The following is a 21,367-nucleotide window of genomic DNA, read 5'->3' on the forward strand; positions in this document are numbered from 1 at the left end:
ACTTTAGTCCTCCCAGCTCATCAAATCCATCATCTTGCCTGCAGCTACCTAATCGTGCAGTGCTCTCTTCTTCAGTACACACACACACACACACACACACACACACACACAGGTGCGTGCATCCACACGCACACTCGACACCCTAGCTGCAGCGGTGCAGATAAGGCAGTCCACACGAAGGCGGCAATTAAGGAAAAGCCCCGTTATCAAGGTATATTGGCGATTGGCTGAGGTCTCGAGGGGGTTTCCCTCCCTATAGCAGCGGGGGCCGTCTTCTTGGGGCAGCTGCAGTTTTAGATTTTCCACACAGAGTCTTAAAGGGGCTCAGAGTAATACTACATCTTACAAGGGGACAAGCGTCCCGCCAAGATGCAGTCGACTTTTCCTCTTTGACGGTTAACATACAATTTTCAGCACATGAAAAGTGCCATCACTAGCGAGGGCATCGCCAGCGGCGAGCAAGCTCATGTCTGAAGCTGAGCCGCTACTGTCAAAGCATACAGAGTGACAAATACGGCTTAGAAAGATGGCGAGTAAGAGAGAGAGACAGAGAGGAGGAGAGTTGCCTAAAAATTGTGGACCGGCTTACGTTTTCGGACATCTCTAGAACAGCAAGCACGAAGAAGATGTATTCCTGGCCATTCTGGAGTTGCTTGTTTTCAAAGTCGCCATAGATCTTGGCGTCTCCCAGGGTGAACTCTGTGGGCAGGTCTCTGAAGTAGGCGGCAATGTAGGCTTTGGGTTCGGCCTGCCTCTGGAACCGGAGGCCTCTGCTTGTTCGGTTGATCTCTTTGAGCAGCTGAAGTGAAAAGAGCCCGATATGAACAGCTGATAAGAGAAATGCACATACCCCCCCCAAAAAAAGGGACACATCCCCAACACACATATACATACAAACACACGCACAAATCCAAGCACAGCAAATCTGTCTCAGATGTGTCCCCCGATTACAGAGGCTCAAAATACCGATTGAAAAATGCAGAACATTACAGAAAAAAGATCACTGAGTTGTTTCATCTGTTTAGGACTACAAAAGATTGTGAGATTAGAAGACTGCTGTGTATTTTCAACATGGGAGACGTTTGAGTATTATCCAATGGTTTCAAACATTAAAAAGAGACAAAATTGATTTCAAAGTCACACGGTTTGATATTGGATTCAATCGAAAGCAATTTTTGCCTGATGGCCAGACGTTAGATGAACACGAGTTTGTGTAGCCAGTCGCAGTTTTCACTCTTATTTTTCCTAAATTTTATTATTAAGTTAACATTTTTGAGCCTTCAGAACATTCTGGTATTGAATGAGGGTGTAAATGATCAGAAGTGAGGGTATGATGTGTTTTCCAATGGTAAATAGCTTTAAGTTATCCATACATCCATCCATTATCCAAGCTGCTTATCCCAATCGGGGTCGCGGGATGCTGGAACCTATCCCAGCAGTCATTGGGTGGCAGGTGGGGAGACATCCTGGACAGGCTGCCACAGGGCCAACACACTCACACCTAGGGACAATTTAGCACGGCCGATTCACCTGACCTACATGTCTTTGGACTGTGGGAGGAAACCGGAGCACCCAGAGGAAACCCATGCAGACACGGGGAGAACATGCAAACTCTACACAGAGGACGACCTGGGATGACCCCCAAGGCTGGACAACCCTGGGGTTCGAACCAGGACCTTCTTGCTGTGAGGCAACAGCACTAACCACTGCGCCACCGTGCCGCTGCTTTAAGTTATTTCTTTCCAAATTACAAATTATTTCCTTAGAATTGAATTATGCTACAATCTAAAGAATTGCCAGAGACACCAAAATTAATTTGCAGAACAAGCATTAAGTTATCAAAAACGATGGAACAGGATGAAGGTGGAGGTAGATAAAACGGGATAACTGACTACCTCATTGGGCTTGCCCTTTGTAGTGTAATGCTTCCCTTGTTAGCCCAGTAAACGCAGGTGCTGGTTTGTATTCAGATTCGAACACCAAATCAGCACTTTATGCCTCCAAGTAACCATCAGACAATATAAGACAATGCTGTGTGTTCGAGCTTCCTTAGCAGGGGCCATTATCCACACATGCATAAACGCATAGAAACTGCTGCATGCAAACTAACGTGCCCATTTTTCCCACACAGCCCCCTTTTTTTCTTTTTGCTCCTGGCTGGTTACATAACATCCAAACCACAGAAAATGAGTTTCAGAGGGATGTGTAGTGTCCTAACCATCCATTACGAGCAGGTCATGGACTCGCGTCATCAGCTTGGTGATGCAAAAAAAATAATAAAATAAAATAAAATAAAAAAAAAGTCTAGAAAACATTATTTATCTATATATCTATTTGATAAAAATAACTACTAATTTAGAAACTGCTAGTCCGTACAACTGGAACAAAATTATGCTCCATTGTCTTACTGTGACTAAACACAATTAATTTAGATAAATATGAAGTTTTGCAGTTGATTTGAGCCAGCTTCCCTGTTCCGGTTTGCATCGTCTCCATTTAAGATTCAGCCATCAACTGCAAATCCCATCAGTGAGCTAATCAAGACCGGCCATTTATTCCATGTCTGACTCTCAGTCTCTCACTCACGTGTGCGCAAACGTGTGTATGTGTTTGCGTGCACGCTTGTGTGCATGTATACTCATGTACGTGCTTGTCATTTCAGAGTGTGTGTGTGTGTGTGTGTGTGTGTGTGTGTGTGTGTGTGTGTGTGTGTGTGTGTGTGTGTGTGTGTGCACATTATGTGTGTTCTGTTTTGGCTCCAGGGCTGTTGGTACTGCGCGATAATGTCTTCAATCATCTCTCCTGTCAACACGGCTAAATCTAGCTGCCCTTGGGAAAAGTTGGGAAAAGGTGAGCGCCAATATTGACAAACAAATAAATTCTGACAGAGGGGCGACTTTTGGGCAATCGGTCAAGGCTACAGACATGGGCCTCTAGGCAAGAGCTATAAAGCCAATGCCAGATGAGACAGTGTGGTATTCTCCTTGAGACATTATTTCCCTGCACATTTGATCTATGATGTCAGCAGCATAGGGTGCTAAAGTAGAAAAGCAACGATTTTAAATCTCCAATAACCTCAAGAGTTTTCAGATAAAACATATGTTCCACGAGGGGTTACACTCTTGAGTCCATGCTGAATTTCCAACCGGTACAAAGAGCATCAGGGGGGGACACAAGATTCTGTAGGTGCTGTATATGATGTATGTAGTTGGAGAAGGACCATTAACAGTCTGAAAGTTTCTGTCAGTGTCTGAATCTGAAAGGATACGGCCCATGTAAAATTCACCCTCCTTAAAAGTTACAAGAGCCATTATCCACTGACACATTTCAGCATGCACGTAATGCACAGGAGCTCTAGAATTATCTAGACAAGCTAAATATAAAAGTTGTCAAGTGCTTTGTGCACAAGCAGCGGCCAAGCTTTCCCCAGTTTGAAGAGAGACGTGCAGGCCTGATGCAGCTACTCAGGTAATTACCGCAGACAGAGAGTGGGGGTGGAGGTGGGAGTGGGGGCTGAATTGCAGTGCACTTGATGGCTACTTCATGTTCTCATTTCCATATGAACAAAGCTCTCTAAGGCTATTTGCATCAATCAGAGAGCCCCATCCCCTGCCCCCACCCCCCAACGTCCTATCTGCTTGGTGAAACATCTGCCACTTGATCTCCTTTATTTCAGATTTGTGGAAAATAAATGGTATGATACATGCACACCATTTATTGAGCCAACTACATGAGTAATCTCAGTGCGAGTGCATAAAAAGGGATGATTTTTGTAATTTAATCTGAGTCATCACAGCCAACTGTTGTGTTGAACCTACCTCCTCCAAATTCATCTCATCAGGATTGTCCCAGGGCTTCAGAAACTTGCCAGTACGCTGCTTTTTCAGAGGCACCACCACAATGTAGTATCCCCTAAGAGGAAGAAGTGAGGAAGGAAAAAAAAAGAAGCAAAGTTCCTGTTGAAGATTTAATTCCCATCAAAGTTCACTGGTCACCGTTGCTTTAACGAAAACAAACAAACCTTGACGATTAGCGTTCACAGTTTCGGTTCGCACAGTGTCTGTTGTTATTAGAGAGGGCAGACTGGCTACCAAAAAAAAAAAAATGTTTGAAACAGGAAGCATGACTGGAATTAGCGTGCTATGCTATTTCTTATCACTCGTTTAGGACAATTTTCTTCACGTTCTCCAATTAATTGAGGCATGTTCGGAGAAGTCAGCCACTACTGTTACACCTCGCTGAGGCCCCCCATGGGCTAATTAGGACTCCTCTGTGTTGGAATTAGTGGGATTTTCATCCCTCCATCAGGGCGGCAAGAGAGATAATGGCCTCTGCCAGAGTTTTGTTGGGCTTCCTGGCTGGGCATCACCCTAGCTAGCATTAGCCAGGAAGACAGTGGCAGGCTAATGGGAGACTAATTAGCTTAAGCCCTGGCATGGGAGAGACACAGCCAAGTGCATCCAGCAAGATCAAAAAACCCAAGATGGGTTTGAAGCCTCAGCCTACAATTGAGTGTGCTTCTTGGCCTTTTGACAACCCTGGGCTTTGTTGAAAAGGCTATAAGAGACTTTAAAGGGCTTAGCACTGAGGACTGGGCTCAAAGAAGTTCTTTTCTCTAAAAGTGTGAAGACTGAGGTAGATAAGAAAATTCAGAGGAACGCATATTAGAATATTTAAAATTATGGAAGGATCTGTTGTTGATGCAGAATGCTGGAAAGTTAAATTGTCTTTCACGTCAACACAACAACAATTACTTATTCAATATTAGTGAGCATATAAAAGCTTAGACTGCACTATGGAGACACAATTGTAAGTCTAATTAAATTAGGCTAAATAGCTACTAAGTGATTAAAGCTGGCATTCAGAGTATACCTCTTCTTATTAGCGTTGAATATTCTCGACTCACCTGACTTTCTCGGATGTCTGCACTGATGGTAGCTCCACAGTCACCATACCATCAGAGTTGGTTTTGCCAATTAGATAGGGTTTGGTGCGTAGGATGTCTGGAGCTGTCTTGGTGGACACACGATGCTGAAGACCCCCAGCGCTGTTCCCACGGTTGGTCAGCAGGAAAGAGTACTGGGTCTCAGGTTGAAGACCCGTAATTAGCTTCTGGGCGAGCTTCCCATCCACCTCCACACTCTGCCCATTATCGTAGAGGATCTGTGTGCAAGCAAGGCAATGTTAATGCTACAATTCAAGAGATTACAAAAACGCTTGAATTAGATATCGAGCAGATATGTTATGGCAGACCAAGTTCATCCAAGACATCAAAACAGATAATACAACTTCAATAGCTAAAAAAATTACAACAACTTATCTTCTTCAAACTAACAGTGCTTACCTGCCTTATCGTCTTTGGCTACTATGGATTTTACTACTATGATAAAGATGTAAAACGCTGTGTGCCGGGCCATATTTACCGGGAGCGAATAAATTGAGCACATATTGTTTTAAATATCCCAGTGACTGAAAGTATCGAAAGGGACATTTGCTTACATGTAAGTGATCAGAATTAGATTTAACACTCAGCTCCTACACGTCCCCCCCCCTTTTTTTTCTCCCCAATTGTACTCGGCCAATTACCCCACTCTTCCAAGCCGTCCCGGTCGCTGCTCCACCCCCTCTGCCGATCCGCGGAGGGCTGCAGACTACCTCCTCCGCTTCTTTTCACCTGACAGTGAGGAGGTTCACCAGGGGAACGTAGTGCATGGGAGGATCACGCTATTCCCCCCAGTTCTCTGTCCCCCCTGAAAAGGTGCCCCGACCGACCAGAGGAGGCACTAGTGCAGCAACCAGGACACATACCCATATCCGGCTTCCCACCTGCAGACACGGCCAACTGTGTCTGCAGGGACGCCCGACCAAGCCGGAGGTAACATGGGGATTTGAACCGGAGATCACCGTGTTGGTAGGCAACGGAATAGACTGCCATGCTACCTGGACGCTCCTAGCTCCCACAGTTTTTGTACACTGTGTATGTGTATTTTGTATGTGTTTTGTATTTTCTTTTATTGTCACCATTTGTGAACATTAAAACACATGCACAGTGATGCTAATGGCAACAACAGTGTACTTTGCATATGTATTTTACATTTTGTGTACATCACATTTGACAAACATAGATACAATTTGCACACTTAGAAACTAAGAGACAATACTCACAGTAAAGGGTTGAGCAGGGTTGTAGTTATCTGGGATTTCCCACATGAGCAACACCGACGTCTTCATGGCAGCTTTCACGTGGAAATTTTTTGCAAACACTGCTAAAAGAAAGGGGGAGCAGATGATTTAGACACAAAACTAACATCCTGTTAAATTTACCTACCAATAATGGCTCCAGATCAGCGCTTACCTGGATAGGCTTCCCCTCAAAACCAGCATGAATCAGAATCACGGCGGACTTACTCAAACACAACCCTCTTACCTTCTCACCAACAGCTCCTCTTAAGATTAATGACTGACCTTTGCTTGGCTGACAACACAACAATGGACTATATACTTACTCCAAGTTTCTTTCTTTCTTTTTTTTATATCATTGTTAGGGTGAGGAGAGTGAGGACAGGACAAATAGATGTTTTATACCAACTCATTAGGGTGATCCCATACTCTTTCAGCTTCTGCCAGGCTTGCATAGGCTGCAGTTGTTGGAAAGGGTCATGTAGGGGAAGAAGTTGAGTTTAGAGGAGGTGGGGCAAAGAGGGTTTTTGGGAATGGTCCTACCTTGATCCAAAGGCTGTGTCCTGAATTGGACACTTGGGCTATAGGGGCCGGAGCCCTCGCTGGTGAAGGCGCACATTTTGATATCATAAGTGGTATCTGGCTTGAGGCCGTCCAAGATGACGGTTGACTCTGGGGCAGTGATGAAGAGCTCCGAGGGGCTGCGGGGGCTGTTGATGTCCTTGTACTGGAGAGCATATTTCAGAATATGGCCATTACGCTCTGCCAGCAAAAGGGGTTTCCAGCTAATCTGAATGGTGGTGGTAGTGCTGCCCTCAGCTGTGATGCTCTGAGGGTAACCACTTGGGACATCCTCATTGGTTGTCACCTCTTTGACCATCTCTTCCCCGAAGCCCACCTTGTTGCGGGCTGACAGCCGGAATGTGTACGAGGCCCCCTTATGAATCTCTTTCGTAGTGTAGTGGTTCTCGCGCTCAGGGAACTCGATGACAGTCAGTGGGTCCACGTCTTTACGGCCAAAACGGAGCCGATAACCTTGCAGTGGGCCGTGGGTTAATGCTGGGGGGTACCACTGGAGGAGAGCTGTACCCATGTTGGTAGTACTGACCATGAGTCCAGGTTTATCAGGAACTGGGACAATAGCAATTGAGAAAGGAACAAATTGGTATAAATACGTGAAACATTGCTGCTGAAATGCTATCACAAAGTGCTTTATGGCATACAATGCCACAATTCATTAAATATAAAGAATGAAGTATGCACATGCAAATGAGCTTGCCATATATGCAGAGTAATACACGCCATGGTATCAAGAAAGGAAGCAATACATGTGCACTGAATTTTACTTAAAAGTTTGCTACTCATGCAGCAGTTTGTATTTTTGCAAGAAAATTAAGACTAAAACATTTTACAAGTAAATGTAAAAAAAAAAGCAATGTAATGTTTTGGGATTCTTTGCTCTTTTGTTGTACTACTTTCATCGCAGTTGAACAGTATATTATTACTGTTAGTATACTGCCCCTCACCAAAAATGGCAGATACCATTTTTGTTTTTTATATCTAACAAAAAAAATCACAAACTTCTATAATATGTTCAACTAGCACACCAGCTCATTTTTGTCTCTGTCTTTATCTACTATCCATATCTGTCTACCTGTCTCAGTCTGTCTCCATCTCACACATTCTGTCTTCACACTTGCAGGCAGATACCATACCAACATTTCAGACAGATTGGAAAGAAAAAAAAAACTAAACTACATATTCACCCAAGGATTTCTAAATAGTGAGTGTGGTTCTGTGAAACAAAGCAAATAAGAAATAATAATAATAATAATAATAATAAAGACCCCTGGTTCCCTTTATCTCTTTGATATTCTTCTTTTCCCCAGATAATTTTTCTATATTTTCTCAACCCCTGTGATCATTTCATTGACACTGTCACAATTCAGTCGGGAAGTAGCTGCAGTCATACTGTCCTACCCAGACACAGGAGCAAAGCGTTTCCTAACTTTTTTTCTCCAGTGGGTGTACTTTTACAACTTTAGATGAGGCAGTTTTTCAGAGGACCACAAAGTGCATTAGCAGAGGACTGTTGGGAGATTTGACAGCAGTGACAGTTTTGTTACCTGCGCCAGTGGTGGTGATTGGCTTGGGCCTGCTACGAGCCCCATCACCTTTTGTCGTATAGGCGGCGACTGTAACTGAATATGTGGTCTCAGCCTGCAGCTCTGTGATGATCATTTCCTGTGGATGAAACATACATTTGGTCACAGGACACCCAGATGATCATTTGCAGCTGTACAGGCAAGAAGATTGCCCAATAGGCTTGAGTTACAAGGTCAGCATGATTGTCTTATAGGGCTGAATCACATATTGTTCAACAGTCAACATTGCATTCAACACATGTGCGATAGTGACATTGCAAAGAATGCGATGGAAGGAAAATTGGATATTGGATTCAACAGTCATCTATCTTCCAAGCCGCTTACCCTAATTAGGGTCGCGGGGATGCTGGAGCCTATCCCAACAATCATTGGGCGGAAGGTGGGGAAACACCCTGGACAGGCCGCCAGTCCATCACAGGGCTGACACACACACATTCACACCTAGGGACAATTTAGTACGGCCGGGTCACCTGACCTACGTGTCTTTGGGCTGTGGGAGGAAACCGGAGCACCCGGAGGAAACCCACGCAGACACGGGGAGAACATGCAAACTCCACACACAGGACGACCTGGGACGACCCCCAAAGTTGGACAACCCCGGGGTTCGAACCAGGACCTTCTTGCTGTGAGGCGACTGAAAATGAAATCTAGCAAGGGCCACTTTTTATGACTACTGTTGAAGAAAAATATTCTAGCGTTCAGTGTGATTTAATGACTTCTCAGACGGCTGCCTTCCTTCCCCCTCTAAAATCATCCTAATCATTGCTGGAGTGATAAATTCCTTGCGAACTGACCTTTGAAAGTTGAAAGCTGCATATGTCTGGCGAAATTATATAATTCCTTTTTATTCTTTAATACATCAATACAGACGGCAAAAGAAAATATCTCAGTGTTGTTTAATCTTTTCAATATTGTTCAGCCCTGTTGTCTTAAAAAGGAAAAATACGTTTTTTTGTTTTTTTTATGGATTACGGAAAACTCGTGACTATACTGCAGTAAATGTGGATGGTTGTCAATGTGGGAGTTGTTAATCTAACAACCACAGATAAAAAAAGAAGCAAATTATCAAGTAATGACAAAGAATGTTTGGTTGACCCTTAATCACGCCAATTAATTTCAACAATTTAAGGTTAACCTCTGAAATGTGGTGGTCATGGCGAGTTCTGATTCTCTTTGAATAGCGTAAGTCAACACATTCCATCTGTAGTTAAAAAGTAAACTGAGCCTCAGTATGTTGTTTGAAATGTGGTCTTGAACAGACATAAGAGAAGATACATGCAGTCCATGCAGAAGCCACGAGTGTATGTATGGAGCTTTCTACTCACGTGTTCGGTTGAATCATCATATTCCCACTGAATACCATACAGGAATATAAAAAAGAGAGGAAAAAGAAATTAGGCTTACTACAGAGACCAGTCGATAGAGAAGAAAAAAAGCAACAGTCTGTTCTAGAAAATGTTTCATCAGTAAATAACTATCAAAACAATGGAAAGGACAATCACATGTATAAAGTGATATGTGTACACATGTGCACCTTGTAAAATCTGAATACTTATAATCCAAGATATAATTAATGCTTCATTTGTTGGTTTCTTTTTTTGTAACACTTTCTATGAAGCTTGCATCTATAACACCCTATAAGCATCTATAACGCCCTATAAGCATCTCTTGCATCTAGAACGCCCATACTTTCCTATAATGTGTATTACAATGACTAACGGCTATGGCTGAAGACTGTGAAATAGCACTGAAGTGTCATATGCATCTCTACAAAACTTCAGCAAAACAAGTTGGCCATGATGCATTATGACATTTGACAGGCTAAACAGGCTAATGATGATTATATTATATTTATATTGCATAATTTCGTTTTAAAGTGACATAATGTGTCATAAAGGTGGTTATGAGGTGTTGTGAGGGCGTATACATGGTAATAATGAATCTTACAATCACTTATAACTACACTTAATAGGGCATTATAGACGCTTACAGGGCATTATAGATGCAAGCTTCATAGAAAGTGTTACCCCCCCTTTTTCTCCCTAATTGTATCCGGCCCATTACCCCACTCTTTCGAGCCGTCCCGGTCACTGTTCCACCCCCTCTGCTGATCCAAGGAGGGCTGCAGACTACTACATGCCTCCTCCGATACATGTGGAGTCGCCAGCCACTTCTTTTCACCTGACAGTGAGGAGTTTCCCCAGGGGGACGTAGCACGTGGGAGGATCACGCTATCCCCCCCCAGTTCCCCCTCCCTCCTGAACAGGCGCCCTGACCGACCAGAGGAGGTGCTACTGCAGCGACCAGGACACATAGCCACATCCAGCGTCCCACCCGCAGACATGGCCAATTGTGTCTGTAGGCATGCCCGACCAAGCCGGAGGTAACACGGGGATTCAAACCGGCGATCTCGTGTTGGTAGGCAACGGAATAGACCGCTACACCACACAGACACCCCGTTTGTTGGTTTCTAACAAGTGGGTTTTATGAGAGCAGCTGTTATAAAAGAGCAGTCTTTATTCCATCTCCAAATGAACGACTCCTCTGTGGACTTTGCGTCACACTTTTGTGAAGGTTAGAAGCACAGAGGAAGAGAGAGAAAGAGGTTAGAAACGGAGAAAGAGACAGATAGTTTTTGTGTGGATGTTTGTGAGAAATGAGCTGGCTGGCTGAGGAGGCTGCTTTACCTGAGCATCATCGATCAAGATGTCCTTGATGACTGGCTGTCCTGTGGGCTCCCCATTAACCATCCTGACATAGTGCACCTGGTACCCTCGGATCTGACCGTGCTGCTTGGTGGGCATCGGAGAGCGCCAGATCACTTTAATTGATGAGGAGTTGACAGCCTCCACCTCAACTTTACGAGGTGGCCCGCTGGGAACTGGAGGAACACCATGGGATAAGAAAGAAAGAGGTCAAGATTATAGAGAACCCCCTTGGCGCCCTGTTGTTGTTGTTTTTTTTTGTTGTTTTTTTTAATCCTGGCCAAACCCATGCAGCAAAACGCTGGGGTGGAAAAAAAATTCGACAAAAGTGCAACCAACTGCCACAAGCACCGTATGACATCAATATTTCAACAATGGCAAGAAAAAAGAAAAAAAAGAAAAAAGAAAAAAGAACAATGCCAAAAATAGGTCTGACACCTGACCTAATCTGGAAACATTAAAAATGGGAAGAGTGGAGTTTCAAAACATGGAATAAAAATGTGTTTTGTCAAAATAGAAAAGTGGAGCCAAAGGGAGTGATGCTTCAAATGTTTGAAGCACGGCAAGAATTTTGGCTATGAAGCGAGTAAAAAATGATTAAAAATGTATATAAATACACCATGTAAAGGGAGAAAAATACCAAAAATGGCCTTCAACTAAAATTCCTTTCACCTTGTGTTCTTCCCGCTGTCCAGAACTTTGTTAAGTTCCGATAAAATGCAAAAAATGTCATTAAAAAAGCACTGGGTTTAAAAAAAAAAGAAAAAAAAAGTAATGACAGCTGGGATTGGAAGTTGGAGGCCTGCAAGATACAATGCCATACCATGTGCTGAAATTGACTGGCATGGAAAAAAGGCCAGATTTAAGAAAAGAAGAAAAAAAAATCATAAAAATGTAAAAACTGTGTCAGTTTATTTGAGCAAAAACAAAAACAAAAAAAGAAAAAAAGAAAAATGCACGATCCAAGTTAGAAAACCGGGCTAAAAAGTGTTAAGTGGCATCAGTCATAGTAGAAGCAGGCGAAAGGGGTTAGAAAGAAAGGATTTGAAGATGTGAGGCGAGGCTATTAAATGTTTTAGTATTTGAAGAGGGTGGGGTTAACGGGGTGGGCTGGATTTTCAGATGGGGCGGTGCTTTGGTCGAACACATACCATCCTCCTCTGTGCGGACGAGCTGGGGCAAGCTCTCTGGTCCTGCTCCGACATCTGTGTGAGCAGTTACCGTCACACGGTATTCCGTCCATTTTTCCAAGTTTTCCAAAAGGTACTGAGAGTTTTCCGGAGGGATGTTGGGGATTTGACGAGTGGTAGTATCCTCTCCTTCGATGGCGCCATACTGCACTGTATATTTTGTTATGATCCCGTTTTGTAGCTCCGTCGGGGGTGGCCGCCAACTTACCAGAATGTTGGTGGAGCTGGGGCTATAGCACTTGACATCCTGAGGCGGGCCGGAGGGCTCTGATTGGTTGATTGGATTTCGAGTAGGAGGCAGAGGATTTTGTTTGATTGGGCCATTCATTGAGTTGGTTTTGGTTGTTTTTTTTTTTTTTGTGAATTTCACAGTTTTGGTTTTGATTGGGATGATGATGGGACAAATTTCCAAAACAAAGGAAAAGAAAAGGGAAATAAAAAATAACACAAAATGAGGACAATGCACGAAGGACTCATGATGGCAAATTAATGGTATTTTAAGTTTGTGAAATATCACAAATGATGAGAAAACAAAAAAGCAGACATCAACACAAAATTATGCATACTGATGGCGTGTGAATGAGACTGATGTGTGAAAGGACAGCTATACATTATGCAAACTACCTTTGAAAAATAAATAATTGCTCAAAAAAAATCCTAATATTCTGTCATTATTAGTCTAAATATTTTGACTCCCTAAACTGGTATCACAAGTATCATAAGTTCTAAGCTAAATAATTACAAATCCAAATTAAAATTGGTCATAACTACTATAACTTTTGCAAGCAGTTACCATCAATCCAAAAATATAAAGGTTGATGCTTCAACTAGTTCTAAGTAGAAAATGTTGTATTGGTCACCAACCTTTCCGAAGCCTGTTGGTTTGAGGTAAAAGCCTGATTGTACAACAGAACTTTCCAAGGAGACATGACTGATTTATTAGTTTCTGAGAATGTTTGCATGCATGTTCATCTTTTTTTTCCTTTTTAAGTGTACTTCATTTGCCTCTGAAAACTTACATCAGGACAGAGATTGAACGTTCATACCTACCTGGCTCTCTGCCCTTGTCTTTCAGAGACCTCAGATTTATTTCAGACGTCAAAAAGCTTCGGAAGGTTACAGTGTTTTTCATTTCGTTTTGATTTCTACGGGATTCTCCTCTGAGTCCTGATCAGAACAAGATTTGGGTTTGCTGCATTTGCTTTTCTTTCTTAATCCATAACACACATCTTCCAGTTTCTGTCTGTTGGACAAACCTGAGGTCTGTGACTCAGAAATGTTCCTAACTTCAGACACAGTGCTTGCTTTGAGCTTTCTATGATATCGTCATTTCATGTGTTTTGGGGTTTATCGTTGATTCTACGAGGTAAACTTTGGTGCCCACTATAGAATGAAAATGGGAAAGAATAACTTGACCTCATGATAAGTAGACTGTGACGGTATTATATTACATAGAAAGCTCAGTTTTGATATGCTTGTTTGCTTCTTTTTGGGTGTCATGTGATGTCACAAGACAAAGTTTTACTATAGGCTAACCACAGTGGCTTCAGAAAGTATTCACCTCCACTGATCACATATGTCTTGCTTTATTGCAAAGTCAAATTGAAATGCATTTAAATGGCATGTTTTCTACTCCAGATATGTAACAGTGTACAATCACGGATGTGTAGACTCACTAGCCCTTGGCTAACGGGTTGGACCCTTTAGTGGACTGGTTAGTGCAGTCACCCGTGGTGCGGGGAACCCAGGTCCGATTCCTGCCTACTCCCTGAATATGTACTACATTTGGTGGCAGCGGTGGGATGCATATGCGCTCAGAAGCGTGAGGGGGAGCTGGTATGCAGAAGTGTGGGGACGCGCTTCCCAAAGGAAGGGGGTAGTGTAACAGTGTGAGATCAAGGATGTGTAGACTCGCTAGCCCTTGGCTAACGCGTCGGACCCTTTAGTTGACTGGTTAGCGCAGTCGCCTGTGGTGCAGGGAACCCAAGTTCGATTCCCACCTGCACGCTACAAAATCTTCATTACTATCTCAAAATATGAGAACCTGACAATTTCGAGAACTGGTAAGTATTAATTCCCCTTGTATTAATTAAATTGTGCAAGACGCTTTCAATTTTATGGAGAGATCACACTAAATTTGTTAATGAAGGTCTACCTATTTTGATTTTGAATCCACCTATATTCAATTAAATGATTGCATTATAAATATAACTAATAGCAGATCAGATTTGTCTTGCTATCGTGACAACTCAGAAGCTGCCTGTGGAAATTCAGAGAAAGCTATAAAAAGAGTGGAGAAGCTTTGAACGTTCCTCTAGGAGCACTTCCAAGCCCATTGTAACAAAATCGGGAAAAAAAATAAATACATCACAACCTAGACATGACCAAGTTCAAGCTGTCTCACTGTCCAGAGATGATCAATTTCTTCAGCACTTCAGATTCAACCTCTTTGCAAGTGGCTAGAGGAAAGCCACATCCTAAATCTTCTGCCACTTCTGGTGTTTGCTAGAGGCCAAATGTCAAACTCTAGAATTTTTTTTTTTTTTGTGGTTTTGAACTGATGAGATTAAAGTTGAGCTCTTTGGCCCAAAAGCAAAGTGCTGTGTTTGGTGCAAACTGAACTGAGCCCAACACCCAGCAAACACCATCCCTACTGTTGAAAATGGTGGTGACAGCATCATCGGGGGAGATTAGAAAGCTTGTCGTCATCAACGGCAAGCTAGATGGAGTAAAATACAGGTAAATCCTTGACAAGAACCAGTTTCAGTCAGCAGGAGGTCTGCATTCAGGGCTGGAGAGTCATATTCCAACAGGACATTATCCAAAGGAGACAAGAAAAACTACTAACATTAACAAGGTTGATATTTTTGGAGTGGCCTATGCAAAGCCCCAGACTTAAAATCCAATTTAAAATCTAGGGTATGACCTGAAAATTGCAGTCCACCAATGCTCTTCATCTAATTTGCCAAAAATGTAATAAATTTCCATGGCGGAATGGGCAGAATTTCCAAAAACTAGCTGGTCAGATATATCTGAGAAGATTCATACCTGCAATAGCTGAAATAGGTGTGTGTACAAAGCAGTGGCTCTGTTGGGGGAAAAGGAATGCTTTTCTATATGAGAAATGTGTCTTTCAATTTTTTGGAAAAACAAATATTCTTGAATAAGCAATATGTTTTGCTTCATCAATGTGCTGGATTGACTGTGTTAGTGAAAGGAGAAAAAATATTTAATTGCATTAACATTTGGAGGTGTAGCTGGAGCACAATATGAAGAAGTTCGGGGGGGGGTGAATACTTTCTGAAGGAACTTGTATGCCTTTTCACTAATAACATGAAAGACAGTTGGATAAAGCAGACATGGGAACTCGCATGAATAATTCAAGGTTCAATTATTTGCTTGAGTCAAGAGTGTTTTTGCACAACAAAGGTGGAAGGGAGGAGACATTTCTGTAACCTTGTCTTCTGACTTCACAGGAATGCCCAGGAGTACACTTTCCATGCAGCCTTTTCAAAGCGGAACAGGGCATGGTCAGGAAGACTTCAGATTTACTCTTTTAATATACCAAATTTTTGTTCGGCTCCATTTTCAAAAGCACTATCCCATCTTAAAAATATCCTTCAGGTTTTTTTTTTTTTTGGTTATCCAGACCTTGTCTTTTTCATCACTGCATCGCACAGCAGATAGAATCAGGAATGCGGTTGAAAATGGAGGCTCCTCAGTTTTTCATTAATAGTTTCAACCTCAGTTCTCCGTATTTAGAAAGATCAGATAAGGAAGAGGACCTACGTGTTTGTGGCGTCTCGGCAGATATCTCATTTGTGTAAGCGCCAACTCCATGTTTACTACGGGCAGCTAGCTGGAAAGTATAGGTAGTGAAGGGCTTCAAGTCCTTCAGGAGGTATGTGGTGGTTGGTTCGAAGCTGACTCGATTCTGTGAAGAGAGTTTCACAGTTGTCTCCCATTTACTACAGTTATAAAACATTTTCACAAGAGAAACTCCACCTTTCAAATAAAAAAATAATTCTTATTCGATGTTTATGTTTGATTCAAAATTGTTAAGATTTACATGATCACGTTTTCGTCTGTCTTTTAATATCGCATTTCTGTGAATGACAGATGAGATCAAAGCATCTGGGGCGTCTATCATGCAGCTACCATCTAATCGAGACAAGACAGATAATACAGAAGTAAAAGACAGTGTTACCTCGTCTTTGTCATCCCTCTTCTTGTACAAAAGCTCATATCCTGTGATTTGGTTGTCCTGTCCTGTTTGTGCCGGTGCAACCCATGACAGTAGTATGCTTGTTTCCGATTTTGCTTCTCCTTTGAAATCGGTCGGCTGCGAGGGAACTGCAGGTGGAATGCAATGATGAATTCATTACTCTACAGCTTGCACTAGTCATCATCATTCCAGCCATACCTTCACAGATGCCTCTGTGTGGCTAGCGCTATTGCTAATGTGGACACAACATAATTCCATTACAACGCAGGCACAGATTGTAGGGTTCTTTCCTCCTGAATATACATGTGTGAATTCTTCACAGAAAGTAAACTATATTACTTACTATATTACTTACTATATTACTGACATACACCTTTTTAGTCTTTAAGAATGACAAATGAAAGGTGTCAGATAAAAGCCTGGAGAGAGTACAAGTTTGTTTACAACCTCAGTTATTGATTAATCTATTTGATTCTAATTGACTAATTACAGATGGGTGATTGAAAAAAAAACCAGTGGAAAACATCTCGACACACCACTTAAATTGTGAGGTTTGAGAATTTACCTCGTAAGGGTGAATTTGTTGAACTCAAACACAGTCAATTTCATTTTTCAGTTTTGGGCGAAAAAACAAAACTGAACAAAAAAACGAATAAACTCCCAAACATTTCTCACCTCCCGTCTTAGCAATGATCTGAAGGTCAGGAGAGAGGGGTCCATCACCCACAGAGGTATAAGCCAGAACCTTGATATAGTAGGTCTTATTTGGGATGAGGCCCTGGATGGTAAGGAAGTTTGACCCCCGAACAATCTGCTTTTCCCAGAGGTTGACGTGCTGGTTGGAATCCATGGTGTAGTACACCCGGTATCCCATGATTTGCCCATTGGCCTCCTCTGGTTCGTCCCAGTGGATGACAGCGGTGGTGGCACTCAGCATACGACCTCTGACCTGCCTCGGCGCCGTGCTTGGTGCCTGCTCCGCTGTCTTGGCCTCGATGCTCTCGCTGGGTGGCCCTCGCCCAATGTTGTTCACAGCCACCACCCGAAACTCATAGTCAGAATAAGGGCTCAAGCCGCCGACGCTGTAGCGCGTGGTGGCAACGCCGTCGATTTCCTTGTAGGAGTCTTCGGAGTACTTGGACTTGTGTTGAATGATGTAGTAGGACACCGGCTCAGGGTTGCCAGAGTCCCAGGTCAATGTGATGCTGGTGGCTGTGCGCTCCGTCACCACAGGAACGCCAGGAGCTTTAGGCAATGCTGTGATAACAGATTTGAAATTAGTATGAATGGGCACTATACATACAAAATATAAGACAAACTGATGTTTCTCATTAGACATTCATTTTCTACTGAGTTTGATTTTTTTTTCTTTTCTTGGTGAAGCACCTCATGAACCTGACGTCTGACTTACAAATTGACATTTAATCTAATGCGTAGCTGTTCCACCTGTGTACAGCTAATAATGTTATTTTGATTAACATTATAATCCTCATCGGTAAGAAAATCGGCAAAATAAAAAAATTTCTGCACCCCAACCACTCTTCCTCTCTTTGCCTCCCCCTCATATTCTGTCACTTGGTATTGTCAATGTGGTTTTCACTCCAGGTAGGAGTTCACAGAAAATCCATCGAAAGAGATGTAAGTAAGATGGGCTCTACACCTTTTAATGTGCTCAAACAAATCCATCTTTTGGTAAAAGCTTTTAAATGTTTCTGATGTGTCAGCTGGCTGTTCTGGGTTGTTGGTTAGCCGAAAAAAAAAAACATGCTTCAGAAGAGCCAACTTTACATCTGTTGAACCAGTGCAAAAGCATCAATTTCACAATGTCAGTGACAGGCATCCAGTCAAAATAGGATGTAAATAGTATGTAACATGAGCTATGATTGAAAATGCAGTAGGTCTATTTCTAGCAACAAACTTAAGACAATGATCACATAACATTCTGTTCACAAAAAAGTCACACAACAGTTGTGTTTCACATCTATGACACTATGTGTCTTTGTTTCCATATAGTTTGATTTACTGAATTAGGCTCACAATAGGAACATCAACATACCATCCAGTATTGAACTTGAGAGTAACTTTATATGTACTTATCAGACTCTTAAATTGTAGATATTCCCTGGCTTTGGCTGGCTTTATGGCTTTAAAGTTGACTCTAAAAAGTCTTATTGTTCCTTCTCCCTGTGGCATATGACACTGGTGCAAAGTAGCTGTATATGAACAAATGCGATACGAGATTAAAGGCTTGAGTTCCTCCCAAGTAAAACAGCCAACAACACTCTGCACCGCTGTTAATCTGGGGTTTTCCCACTGTTTATCTCTTAAATAATTTAACAGGTAAATTTATAGCTTTAATTCCCGCACACCAGTGGCACATGGAGAAAGATATCAGGGCAATAGATCGTCTTTATATGCTATCTTAAGTGGGCTGCTGGGAGAGCTGGCTGCCAGGCACTGTTATATTGTGACTAATATTGTTGTGTTATGTCTAACAAAAACAAAGGGAGTTATGTCTGTGCATGATTCCTCTGCTTGTGTCCACGTGCACAGGGGGACACCAATCTTGGGATATCTCTCTGGTTTGCTATGGCACAGATATGATTACGCTCAGATAAATACTGTGCCTATGGAGGACACCAAACAACGCTCACTGCATCTCAGAGCCCCCATCCCCTCTCTCCTGCTGGGAGATAAGCACTTCACTATATTCTCAACATGACATCTAACGCAGTGAAGCCCTGTGCCAGGGCTTGTCTAAAGCTTTAAGGAATCTTCTGCAGATGATTTATTGTAGCAGGGAGTTAAATATCGTCAGTCTTTTAATCTATTAAAGCACTTCCAGCCATTCTCCTTTGGAAAGTTTTCTCTTTACCGTGTGGTTATTGATTGGAATGGATATTTTTACCTACAGACATGAATCAAAAAAAAAAAAATCAAACCACTTTACATGGAGTGCATCCCTTCAGTTAGTCTTTAACTGTGTAATGTAAGGTCCAATTTAAAGACTCCGACCTGCAGAAATAAAGTAGTAAATGTTTTATGTTCTAAGACAATTCTGCTACTTTAAGTATGATAAAATACAAATATTCAGGGGCATCCGATTCCATTGCCTACCAACACGGGGATCGCCGGTTCAAATAACCCGTGTTACCCCCAGCTTGGTCGGGCGTCCCTACAGACACAATTGGCCGTGTCTGCGGGTGGGAAGCCAGATGTGGGTATGTGCCCTGCTCGCTGCACTAGCGCCTCCTCTGGTCGGTCGGGGTGCCTGTTCGGGGAGGAGGGGGAACTGGGAGGAATAGCGTGATCGTCTCATGTGCTACATCCACCTGGTGAAACTCCTCACTGTCAGGTGAAAAGAAGTGGCTGGCGACTCCGCATGTATCGGAGGAGGCATGTGGTAGTCTGCAGCCCTCCCCGGATCAGCAGAGGGGGTAGAGCAGTGACTGGGATGGCTCGGACAAGTGGGGTAATTGGCCATGTAAAATGGGGGAGGATAAATAAATAAATATTCATGCACTGAAAGCTTTTATACAAAATGTGTTATTTAGGGAGGAAACAGTATGTGAGATGGTAAGTGATGTATCCTTGCCATCACCAGACACTTCAGGACTGAAAGTTCTTAGTCGTTTTGAATCCAAGGTTGAGAGGAGGGTCGCCACAGACGCCCTCTAAGAAACCATGAGATTAAACCTGTTGTATGGCAGCCTCACCAACCCCTACCTACCCTAACTTTACCACTGTAACTTTAGCTGCCATTTCTATTCTATGAAAATCGACTTTGCATATGCATGAAATGGCATTTTAAAGCTGTGTTATTTGCACAACGCTTGCTGAGAATGTGAATCAGCATTTCTCGCCAGTCAATGTAGTTTCTGAGACACAAATGTCACCGGGGACAGACAAAGAAAAAAGCCATTTGTGGCAGAAAGGGGATGAATCGAAGGGTAATCATCCACTGGATGGGGTCTTTAAAATTTTTTAATTCATTTACTGAACACTTTTATATTACAGAATTACCTTTTACTGTTATCTGTGCCACAGCCTCGATCACCCCCAGGGTTGACATGGCCACACAGGTGTAGTTGGCGGACTGGCGGACGTCCGTGAGCTCCAAGACGTTGCGTCCGATGGGCATGTCATCCTCAGGGGTAAGATCTTCAGCCCCGAGCATCCACTTCACATACGGCATGGGAGAACCCACTGCAACACACGTGATATTGACACTTCCACCCGGCATGATCTCGTTGTCTGTGGGCGGGATAGAAAATCTCGGGGGCACCCGGCGTACTGGGGAAGACAAAGCGTAGTGTAAGACAAAAACAAAAAATGAATAGAAACAGTTGCGAGATTCCCACAATGGCTGAGAAGAGACTTCAATTATGATTCACAGCCTCTTTACCACTCATAGCCTCTAACCAAAACATTTACAGAGCGATCGCTGATCATCCTTAGCATGGCTAATGAAATCTGTTTCACACATTTCTGACTGTTTGATGGGAGAATTGAACAAAAACAACAACAACAAAAAACAAACCTATTTATACATTCATACACATTTGGTCCAAGCCTTTTAAATTTGACTGATGAACTGGCAAACACCAACACAAACACCATGCACAAATACTGTGTCACCATTGGTACAGGTAAATAGACATCACAAGAGAACTGGAGGAATGGCAGCATTTCAGAGTTGTGTTTACAAGAACAACTTTTTATGCTGTGTACTTCCAGCTGATGTGAAGTAATGTGCCGTATCACATTGTCACATCACATGAACATAGATACTCCTGGGAAACCAAATATGTGAAATATTTTTTATTTTGTGATCCTACGGTGGACAAACATTCCAAGATCATCATGTTCGAAGATGACATATTGAGAAAAATAAAATCGAAA

The 21,367-nt window shown here is 42.6% G+C and overlaps 1 protein-coding gene across 1 annotated transcript in view; it reads right to left on the minus strand.

Annotated features, from left to right (window-relative positions):
• The window catches only part of LOC130130477 (receptor-type tyrosine-protein phosphatase delta), a 118,301-nt gene that overhangs the window by 39,390 nt on the left and 57,544 nt on the right, over window positions 1-21,367 (minus strand). The window contains exons 9-21 of the mRNA XM_056300186.1: window positions 20,489-20,758; window positions 17,141-17,722; window positions 16,448-16,593; window positions 16,030-16,174; window positions 12,202-12,507; window positions 11,033-11,226; window positions 9,671-9,697; window positions 8,307-8,424; window positions 6,724-7,311; window positions 6,166-6,266; window positions 4,907-5,163; window positions 3,819-3,912; window positions 590-799 (exon numbers count right to left, since the gene is read on the minus strand). Of these exons, the coding sequence (XP_056156161.1) occupies window positions 590-799; window positions 3,819-3,912; window positions 4,907-5,163; window positions 6,166-6,266; window positions 6,724-7,311; window positions 8,307-8,424; window positions 9,671-9,697; window positions 11,033-11,226; window positions 12,202-12,507; window positions 16,030-16,174; window positions 16,448-16,593; window positions 17,141-17,722; window positions 20,489-20,758 (3,038 nt within the window). The remainder of the gene's footprint in view (window positions 1-589; window positions 800-3,818; window positions 3,913-4,906; window positions 5,164-6,165; window positions 6,267-6,723; window positions 7,312-8,306; window positions 8,425-9,670; window positions 9,698-11,032; window positions 11,227-12,201; window positions 12,508-16,029; window positions 16,175-16,447; window positions 16,594-17,140; window positions 17,723-20,488; window positions 20,759-21,367) is intronic.

The sequence above is a fragment of the Lampris incognitus genome, chromosome 20 (assembly GCF_029633865.1).
Source record: "Lampris incognitus isolate fLamInc1 chromosome 20, fLamInc1.hap2, whole genome shotgun sequence".
In the NCBI taxonomy this organism is placed as follows: domain Eukaryota; kingdom Metazoa; phylum Chordata; class Actinopteri; order Lampriformes; family Lampridae; genus Lampris; species Lampris incognitus.